General features: G+C 43.8%; 1 protein-coding gene across 1 annotated transcript; it reads left to right on the forward strand.

The window, feature by feature from the left end:
- The first annotated feature begins 670 nt into the window (after positions 1 to 670).
- On the forward strand, positions 671 to 9,840 carry OSTM1 (osteoclastogenesis associated transmembrane protein 1). The gene is made up of 6 exons (XM_069011028.1): positions 671 to 1,019; positions 3,875 to 3,989; positions 4,872 to 4,969; positions 5,976 to 6,140; positions 6,937 to 7,102; positions 7,409 to 9,840. Exons 1-6 carry the CDS (start codon positions 690 to 692, stop codon positions 7,462 to 7,464), a joined length of 930 nt encoding a protein of 309 aa, XP_068867129.1. The 5' UTR covers positions 671 to 689; the 3' UTR covers positions 7,465 to 9,840.
- Positions 9,841 to 10,558: the final 718 nt, after the last annotated feature.

Below are 10,558 nucleotides of genomic sequence, written 5' to 3' on the forward strand. Positions count from 1 at the left end.
GAGTCAGAAGGAACGGGCACGGGGTCAAGGTCCTGCCAGACAGAGTTATCAGATATCCTGGCACTTCAACCCCCGGTGAGGGGCTACCCACTGCTGTACTCACTCCTTCCGGTCTGAGAAGAGTTTGCCTTGGTGGCTGTGGTTTTATTCCGAGTTGGCCACGGGGAAGTTTGGAGCCAGGTACCAACAAAGGTGTCCAGCTTCAGATAAGACGTGGGAAATACTTTGTTTGCAGAAGCTGCAGTTTATTTCTCCATCACAATTTTTTTCTCTGTTTGGGGGATTTTTTCCTTAAATTGTTGCTGTATTTCAGCATGTTTTAAAGTCACTTCCACAAGACAGATACTCTTAAAACCCCTTCTCGGATGAAGAGAGTATTACCTGGATGAAACGCACGGCACAGAAACCGCGCTCCCCACGGAGCAGGATGTGTCCGAGGCAGGTACAGCCCACAGGCACAGCCCGTGTCCCGGGACGAGCCGCGGCCACCCTCGCCCTGCCCCGGGAGGAGCCCCCGGGCTGAGTCCCCGCCCCGCCCCGGCCCCGCCCGTCTTGGCCCCGCCCCCTCCCGCCTCTTGCCCCGCCCCTTGCCCCGCCCCTGAACCACCTCGGCCAATGAGCGGCGGCGCCCCGCGGCGGGGGCCGGCTCTTTCCCGGCACGGCGCTTCCGGTTCCTCGGCGCGGCCGCCATGGCGCCGCCGCGGTGTTTCTGCCGGGTGCGGCTGCCGGCGCTGGCGCTCACCCTCCTCGGCCTCGCCGCCGCCATGGGGCCGCGCCGGACCCCGGCGCTGGAGCTGGCGGAAGAGCTGTGGGAGGAGCTGTGGGACGCGGCGCTGCCCGGCGACCTGCCCGAGCTGGAGCCCGAGTGCCGCAGCCTCCTGGCCGCCTTCGCGGAGGGCAGCGCGGCGCTGACGGGCTGCCTGGGCCGGCGCGCCCGCCCGGTGCGGCTGTGCCAGGGCTGCCACGGCCACTACCGCCGCCTGCTCGCACAGTACGGCAGCATCGCCCGCGCCGTCGGGGTGCGTCCGTGGGGGCGAGGGGGGTGCGCGGCTGCCGGGGCGGGCTGGGGGCTTGGCCCCTTTCCTTTAGGCTTCCAGGCCTGTGAGTTCGGTGCCGGAGCACGTCAGGTGGCGGCGGCATCCTCGGGAAGGCCGGCTGAAAGCCTCGCCGGGGCGCGCAGGGCGGTTTGGCAGAGGCGGGGAGTGTTTGGGAAGCGCTGCTGCCAGAGACGGCCGCCTCCTTCTGCTCTGTTGTAGCACGGTCCGTGCAGCCACCTCCTGGCATGGCTGGGGGCAAGGAGCTCCACTTACAGAGAAAGCTATGCGAGTGGAAAAACTTGAGTTGTTCTTGCTGATGTAGCAATGGCTCACAGGTTGTCTAGCACTGATGGGGGACTCTAGAGCTTAGCTGCCTGGCACTTCCCGGAAAACTGATGCTCTGCGAAGCTGTGGCAAGTGATGCACATCATCTTGTGAGGAGCTGTGTCACAGTGTTCTTGGCTCCAAAGCTGATGGGAGTGTGTGTAGAAAGCCTGAGCACTGTCTGGAGTCAGTGCACCCTACTGCTGGGAGAACTTTGACTGAAGCTGGGTCTTCTGTTTTACATCCTCCAGACTTTGATCGTGCCTTGTTTTGTTTTTTTTTTCCCCTCCTTTTCTTAGTGTTGCACATGGTTCCTGGCTTGTTCTGTGTGTTCTCATGGAGTTGATCCATTTGTAAAAGTTAGTTCCTGGGATGATGTGAGGATGACATTAGTGAATCAGACCAAAGTGCCTTTGTTCTGTGATGAGGGCTGAAATTGGGTGCCCTGGTAAAAGAACAGGCAGAGCGCAAGTTTATAGCAGTGTGTACCCTGGATTGTGCTTTCAGTCCTGGGATTTCTGAATTCCAGGATTTAGAATTGCCATGGACAAGAAAAATCTGTTGCTCTTCAAGCCCAGGCGATAAACAGGGGCCACAGTGGCCTGCAGACCATTTCACTGTACAGTTTCCTGTCATTAGAGAAGTATCAGTATTGCTTTTGGGTAGTGTTTTGGGTTGTTTTCCTACTTCCCCTCACCACCCCAGTGCTTGTATTGGAAGAGTGCATGCATGTTCCCTTGGTAATTGTCCTCCCCAGGGCAAACATGCAGCCAGTGGTCTCATGTTTTAGCTGGCAAACTTGTAGTCTGTTCTGTTTGTTTCTATTATGGAAGCTATTTCACACCAGTGACTAGGTAGTGTGAAAGTGAAAAACTGAGTGTGTAATTCTCTTGGGTACTTTTGCCATGATATTTTGGCTAGGATTAGGTTGCCAAACATATTCCAGTACTTAGAATATTTATGAACTCATTGCAGCTGCTGTGCTTGAGTACTATCAGCCTGGGAGGACTTGTCCACTATATGGTCTGGAAGACACATCTGTTGGCTTTACTTCTGTGTGTGGATTAACTAACTAGGTAAATAAAGAGGTGGCCTCTTGCAACCTGAGTCCATGATTACAATTAATCAGGTATCTGATGTTTCTATCTTAACTAGTTAGAGTGCAATGTTATGGGAGCAGCCAGTTTAAGTTTTGGACATCTCTGAAATACAAAATCCTCCTCACCAGGCTGATTAAAGAATCAATTAGGCAAACTTTATTTAAGGAATGATTTAGGTCTATGTGATTGAGTTTTGGTAAAGTGCTTTTTCCTACTCATGAGCCCAGGTGGTGGGGAAGCGTCACAGCCTTTGTAAAGCAACCAGAGTTTCCTGCATAAACAACATTCTTGCATATCTGTAATTTAGTAGAAATGAAAGTGGATGAACGTGGGAGTTACCAGGTGTGGCAATATTTGACTTCTGCAGTTGAGCCTCCAAAGGAAAGTTCTTATTTAACCCCCTCTCCCTATTTTAACAAAGAGAGGCAGAAACTGGATCTCTTGTAAAGCACTGTAAGGAACAAGTTTCTCATTAAAGAGATTATTTTTTTTTTCTATGTCCCACGTCACTTATCAAAGAGGCTTTTGGCAGCTTTGGCAATTTTGAGAAGTGCTTAAGTCAATTTGGCAGCCAGACACCAGGAGCTAGAGCACAGGAGTCAGCTGACTGGAGGTCATGGTTCTGTATCTGAATTCTGATCAGAATACTTCCTGTTGATTCTGCAACTGCTTTTACAGTCACTGTGCATTTTTTTATGAGCTTGGTCCAGAGAAAAAATTGCTCTAAGAGTTGTGGCAGAGCCTGCTTTGAGGATGGGGTACATTGAATGGCTCACTAAGACAGATGAGCTTGGTACCTGTGTCTGGGGAGGGTGAGAGCCTGGCCTGGTCAAATGCTTGGGAGAGTGAGCATGGGCGCTGCTCCACAGAGCACTCTGTTCCTGGTGTTGCTACACTGGGGGGAAGTTTGCTGCTGATAGGCTACGTTGGTGCAGTGGTTTTGGAGGCTGTTTCTGCTTGGGTTTGGTTCGTTTGAGGCCAGTCTGCTGGTTCAGTTCCTTCTACTATCCCTTCTGTCTAATGAGAACAACTCTGTCCTCTCCTCTGACTGCACATGCCTTGAGCTGGCTCCCAGGCCCAGGAATGGATGAATGTAAGCCACCTGGCAGAGAAAGTCCTGTCTGTGTGCTTGGTGGTTTTTTGGTTTTTTTTTATTTGCCATGTATTTTTGACTGACTTGCATGTAGCCCTAGTAGATCTGCAGAGATTATGTGCAGTAAGCTGCGTTGCTCACAGTATGAATTGGAGGATCAAAAGATTTTTGTTCCATCACTTCTGTTCTACCTTTTCTAGAAATATCCATGTGATGTGTTGTGATTGTTTTAGATGCGCTTGTGTAAAATACATTTCAGAAATTTCCGTTTGTATTTTTAACACTTGTTTGCTTCCTTTCTGGTTTCCTTTTATTTCTAGAATTCCTCTGAGAGCCACAATTGTGCCAAAAGCATCTTGACCTCAGACAGGCTGCAGATAGTTGTGACCCTTTCGGAGTTCTTCAATGAAACCTGGGAGGCAGCCAACTGCGCAAGTACGTGACTCATTCTGTAGCTCTCGTGCTACTGTGATGACGTAGCCCCTAAAATGTGCACAGATCAGAATTGTATGTGTTTATTTGAATGCAGCCAGTAGATGACACACAAATCCTGAACTATAGCCACCCTGAGAGTGTTTTCTTTTGTAAGGGCCAAAATCTGAGGGCAGTAGTCTGTTGGAAAACTACTGACGGTGCTTACTACTTTCAGGAGAATTTTATAGGATGTTGGCTTGCTCTCACAGTGCTGTTGCTGAGCTCCTAAATTCCCCAAATACTGTTGTTTTTAAAGGTCTGTCTGATTAGAGCACCTGAAGTAGGGTAGGACGGATGGAAGCAGTAACATGGGGTTGAGCCCATGACTGGGAGGAAAGCTCCAGAGTTCCCTCAAAGCTGGTAAAAAGCTCAGCTCTTTTCTTAAAGAATAATAATTACGCTGTGATTTCTACTGGTGTGTTCATGGTCTAGCTGTTTCCTGGGTGCTCTCCATTTCGTCTCCTCTGCTGGTGCTTCTGCTTCTACAAAATGGCTGTTACTGTTGCTGGGCAAAGCCAGATTTGTGGGCTAGGAAATAAAAGTAATGTCTTGTTTTATCTCGAAGTCCAAAGATAATTCAGTCCCCCTCTTCAGAAAGCACTTGATGATAGTCTTCATCTTTCACTTAATCAAGGCCAATTAATTCTGAAATGTGTTCTCGATGAAGCATTAGGTCAGCAGGTCTGAGATATCAATGGCAGGCAGATAAGGAAACTGCAGTGTTGACTAGACCTGTCCTTTATAGTTGAGAGCTCTTTTAGCAGGAGTGGAGTGTCTGGGGCTTGCTGGCTGTGGAAATGTTAGAAATTAAAATACCCTGATGTATTTCTTTCTTTCCAACAGATTGTTTAAAGAATAACAGTGAGGGATTATCAAATTCTACTGAAGAATTCCTGGATTTATTCAATAAATCTTTGACATGTTTTGAACATAACCTCCAGGTATTTATGCTGTGTACCTAAGAGAAGCACTAAATCCTCTAACTGCTACAAAAATTTTATTTATGTTGAATAAACTGCAGATGCAGACTAGGCAAATAAACTGCTGCTGAGTTTGTGAATTGTAGGCAGATAAATCCATGATCAGTAAAATGCAGTTGTTTACAGACTGAGTGCCTAAAATTAATTGTAATTGATACTCACCTTGACTTCATTTTGTATGTAATTGCAATGCTACTTCACATCAAAATTTCTGAATTCACAATAGTTGATAATTACATAGTAAAAACCAGCATGTCTGAATGCTGTAGGTCTCTCTTGCTTTGTAGAATTGTTGTCTTTTTTACATAGAAATTCAGTCTTTAAATATCCTTTTGATAATATGGACTAGCTCAGAAGGACCAGCTGCCTTAAATTCTTGTAACATTTCTTTTGACTGTTAAAATTACTTGTAGTTAAAGGTTGGCCATATTGCAAAGACAATATAACTTCCTTAGTGAAATAAATGTAGTAATTGTCCTCAGAGAAAATGCCCTATATAGCCTAAGAAACTGCATATTCCATTTCAGTCAGAAACTGGTCAGATTTCAGGATCATTCAGTAGTAAATTGGGTTTACTTCAATGGGCATGGGACAATCTCTGAGGAAACTGTCTGCTTCTTTCTTAATGCTTTCTAGGAAATGTGTCTTTATAGGCCTTGGTCAGGAGCAGTGTGGACTGATCTATTGAAAACTTAGGGTGATTAAACTAGAACTTAACCCAGTGGTCAGTGGGTAGCTGGTACAGCCATTACTGGGCTGAAATATCTTCAGAGATGGTAGTTTTGTTTTCAGATGTCCTGTATTGCATTCATGGAGTGCTGAAGGCCACAAATGGAAAGGATTGCTTAGCATGGTACAGCCTGTTCCTGTCAATGTAGCTCAGCAGTAGCAGCCTAACAAATCAAACCAATTTTTTTTTTTTTGTAATGCCTTAAACTGTCATTCACTCAGAGTTTTATAACCCTAGGGGCAAGCCATTGATCTGTCACCAAATAACTACACGGAAGTGTGTAAAAACTGCAACGAAACCTACACAAAATTGAATGATCTGTATAACCACCTGCAGAGGATGAACAGGCAAGGTGGCGAATCTGCACACTCTGCACATTTGTGTATCGACGTGGAAGATGCAGTAAGTGTTTGTTAATACACTTTATTAATCTGAGCCATTTGTGCTTGTCTTACTAGGGATTGCCTTTTCCTTTGGGCAGGGGGCAGTAGGGGCAGCCGTGCCTTTGGCAGGCTGGTGTCCCGTGGTGGGAGGTGCTTGGTGGGGCTGTCTTGCTGGGCCCTGTCCTCAGACAGTGCCGCAGGAGCGTGACTGAAGCTCCTGATCTCCCGAGCGCATTCCAGTTTGAGTAGCTGCACTTTCATTTCTTGTTACTGTGAAGGAGATGGATTTAAAAAAAATAAATCTCTTAATCTTCTGGCTTTTAATGTGAGGATTTACTGCTATTGTTCTAGCTGGTGTATTAATTGATTCCTTATTACAGCAGGAATAAGGGATCCTGTTTGTAGGGATCCTCAGCATTGACAACATATGTTTGGGAAAAGCTTTGGTATATTGTGGGGTTTAAGTGGCCGGGCTGAAGGAGTGCTCGTCAAAAGCATGGGATTAGCCCTGTCTCCACAGACTGTCAGTGAGCTCTCTGGGAAACAGGCATATGGCAATGTCTACATGTATCTGAGTATAGTTATGTTCTTGAAGCTTGTAAAAGTTTTGATGTGAAATCTTGGCTCCATCTAAATAGTCTGTTTCAACATTTCCAGGGATTTGCTTGCTTTTGGGGGGAGATCTGTTCAAGTGCAATTTCCTGAGGTGATATTTGAACACTTGCATGTCTTGAGGCCCGAGTGTTTGCCATGCCATGCTGCACAGAAAAAATGCACGTGCTTGCTTTCATGGGTTGCTTATGTTTTCCTTTTAGATGAACATCACTCGGAAGCTTTGGAGCAGGACTTTCAACTGTTCTCTTCCCTGCAGTGATACAGTCCCAGTGATTGCAGTTTCATCCTTTATTCTCTTCCTACCTATTGTTTTTTATCTTAGTAGCTTCCTTCACTCAAAGCAGAAGAAACGGATACTCATTTTGCGTAAGTGGTGGTGTTTGCATTTCACTGTTGGCGTTGGGAGGTGCCAGGGATTTGCTTGGCTCTTGTGGGAGAGGGGCCCAGCCAGATCTGCCTGCAGCTGTGCTGACGGCGCTAATAGCAACTATTAGTCTGCTGCTGTCCCCTGAAGAAGGGTAGTAAAGAGCTTCAGCCATATCTTTTCATTAAAGTTTCTGGACGTGAACAGAAAGCTGTTTGCAAGTCTGTGTCGGATAAATAGAGGGAGTGGAGAGACTAGTTTTGTGGAATTCTTTGTGTTTAATTTTCATATAATTTTTCCCTTTCTAGCCAAGCGCATCCAGTCAAATGCCAGTCTTGTGAACATCCAAGAAAAATACAGCTGAGCTGCAAAACAAAACCTGAGAACTGCTGCTGGTATACAGTGGGTACAATTGTGTTGGAATGAGGCCGGCACAAAAGAGGAGTTAATTATGGTTTAGTGTAATGATACAGAGCAACACAAGTTAAACAAAATGCTGTCTGACTTCTAAGCGAGGATATTAACAAACATGACAAGGCAGGGCTGTGTGACACTGTATGGACTCTGGTTTTGAAAAATCTGTGGTGTTTTTTTTCCAGTCTCAGACTGAAGCTGGTGTTTTTCTGTTTCTAAGCTTTTGTACTTCACATCAATAGAATAGCTACACTTTTCTTGCATGGTATTTTCCTATATTTGTTCCACAAAAACCTGAGATTTTGAGTATTTTTGAGGTGATTTTGATAGACAAGATTTGAAATAATGTTTGATGTTTCTGCTTAAAACATTATTTTTAATTCCACATAATATTAAGACTTGAGATGGAAGGAACCCTTTAAAAAAGTTCCCATCTTTCCTATAGCACTGAAAAGTCATGCTGCTGGCATCTGTTAAAAAAGAGGCATGAAATATGCAGAGAAAGTGGTAATATATAGTGTTTAAAATGGCAACAAAAGCAGCACAACTGCCAGTGCTGGACTTGAATAGTAATCATTGATGGCTACAGTATTCTGTTCTCTCTGAAACTGGTATTGTTGTTATTATTTAGTCTTATCCACACTTTAACCACTAAAATAATTGCTTTTCAAATCTTACATTTTCAGAGGCTAATTTTACATGTCTGCTTGGGTAACAAGGTTTCACTCCCTGTTTATTTATGCCATTTCCTGTCCTTTTTAATTCTAATGTTTTGGGGGTTTTTATGTTTTTGTAGAGGAGAAATGAGGTAAAGTCAAGTCACTGGAGATGCTGAATATCCTGGTCTGGAGCTTGCTGTGGCTTAATGCAGTGTTTACAGGAACTTTGTATGGTAAAAGTTGTGTTTTCTAGGCAATGTGTTTTAGCAGTAAGAGAACGTGCTGGTTCACTAACTTAAAAACTGTTCTGAAGAACATGAATATACTGTGTTGGGAATTGATGACTTCCAAGAAATAGTTTAAAAATATTATTCCTGTGAAATAGATGGATGTAAACAAATTCAAACTTGCAGAACTCCAAAGCTGATGGAGAAATTAGTGCAATAACTGTGGGGATGGGTGGTGCTGCTGTCAGGCTGTGGGCACAATTTAATGGCTGTAGCAATAGTGGCAGTTCAGTTTGTTTATTGTATTTCTGATTTGGGAGAGTGGTGGGGTTGAAATTATTTGTAGCTATACCTGAAGTTAATGAATGCCAGAGTCTTTGCTCCAATTTTTAAATGTATTTTCTAACCTTGAGATATAAAAAAATGGTCATTACAGCTAAAAAAAATTAAATTTCTCTTGGAATCTGTGTCTGATGTCCATAAAATATCCCATGAAATAGTTGTAATTATTGGATTTGCTTTGGAGCCTATAATGTTGAATTTTTCCTTTGCACTAAGGCTCAAATAAATATATAACAGTGTAACAAAACAGTCCTAAAGCTCTTCAAATCATTGGTTTTCTTGTGTTTTTTTTTTTTCTGTTGGGACATACTGTTGGTTTTGAAGTCAAGTTTAACAAGTTCATTACACAGTATGTTTAATAGTAAGTAAAATACGGTGTTAGCAATTGGTCCCACCCACATGATTGCCTTTTTGTGTTTTATCAGAAAGAAATATCTATGTCCCTGTGTTTAACATGTGGATTACTAGATCAGCAGTCACTTTGTGTTAGGTAGTTTACAACAATGGTATAAAACTGTGTTTCCCTCGCTTATTGCATAACAGTGCTTCCGTTCGGCTGGGAGACACATGCTGCCTTTTAAGAAAAAAAAATTATTTTTTACGTCTATTATTGTTTAACTTCAACTTTCTGGTACTTATTCAGCTGCCTGCTCTAATAGCATTACATTGATTTGGGACATCATATGATTGAGAGCTGTTCAAAGGAATCTTTCATTCGTGCAGATAAAGCCAGTTTGTATGTGCAGCATTTCAGAATGACAGCTTTTATACTGTAAGCAGTGGCTTTTTGAGCACATTCATGTTAAGTAGGTCTGAAGTCATTACTTTTGGATATGGTGGTTAAGCACTTTAAAAAAAAAAAATCAGCTTTTCTTATTTTCCTGGCTCCTAAGCCAAACGGAAATACTCATGTGACTTTTGTTGTTTTTGATTTTAAAGTAGCAGCAAAGTTTACACTTGAGATTTTTAATGTTACAGCTACTATTTTTTCCTTTTTTTTTTTTTTTTCTCCTTCTCCCCCAACTTTCTACTGTTAACTTTCTTTACACAGTGTTATATTTTTGGCAGGGTATTTCATATATAAATTGATTGAATTCTCTTTATTTGCTAGAGAAATGTGGAAGCACACAGACTGTTGAAAGAGAAATAGAATTCTTTTTTGCTGCTAGTCTTTCATTTTTATTTTTTGCCTCTTTGGTATTATGTGTATTAAATAGCATAAAATTTGAAATACTGGTTGTTTTTATCTTTTTTGTGGAAATAACGATTTCTTACTGTGGGGGGTAGCACTTTGATTCATATTTGTACTTACTAGGAAACGTGCAAAGTCAGCTCTAATAAAGATTGTCAATAAACAGTGAACAGTGTGGTTTCTTAATTGCTTCATCTATAGTAGTTTTATACTCCTGGTGTTCTGGGTTTGTGTTCAGAAGCACCTGCTTATTATTCTTCATTATGCTGTTTGCAGGACAACAGCACCAGAAAGATGTTTTCAAAGCAGTGCTGTGCTGAGTTACAGAACGGCAACCGCTGAGAGGGTGGAGTTTCAGCTTTGTCGAAGCTTTCTGAACTCTATGGAAAGGCTCGTGTTAGTGGCAACTGAGTTTCATGGATGAGCGTGCAGAAGTAAGGCTGGTGGGGTTAACTTGCTGTCTTTGTGGGGAGGCTTTTGGTTGCCGGCACTAGCACTTACAGCTTCAGCAGGCGCCCTGTTGGATCGCTGCTGGGCTGCAGGGTTTAAAAAGCAGCAGTGCAGTGCCTCACTATGGAGAGAGTCGGGTGTCTCGCCTGATGGCAGAGGCCTTGTGCTCTGCTG

This window comes from Aphelocoma coerulescens, chromosome 3, assembly GCF_041296385.1.
Source record: "Aphelocoma coerulescens isolate FSJ_1873_10779 chromosome 3, UR_Acoe_1.0, whole genome shotgun sequence".
Classification (NCBI taxonomy): Eukaryota; Metazoa; Chordata; class Aves; order Passeriformes; family Corvidae; genus Aphelocoma; species Aphelocoma coerulescens.

What these genes read in the sequence shown, in the direction of transcription:
- OSTM1 (XM_069011028.1), top strand. Translation starts at nt 690, where the DNA reads ATGGCGCCGCCGCGGTGTTTCTGCCGGGTGCGGCTGCCGGCGCTGGCG. An exon ending in GCATCGCCCGCGCCGTCGGG is followed by an intron (nt 1,020 to 3,874) that starts GTGCGTCCGTGG and finishes TTTTATTTCTAG; the next exon opens with AATTCCTCTGAGAGCCACAA. An exon ending in GTATCGACGTGGAAGATGCA is followed by an intron (nt 6,141 to 6,936) that starts GTAAGTGTTTGT and finishes TTTTCCTTTTAG; the next exon opens with ATGAACATCACTCGGAAGCT.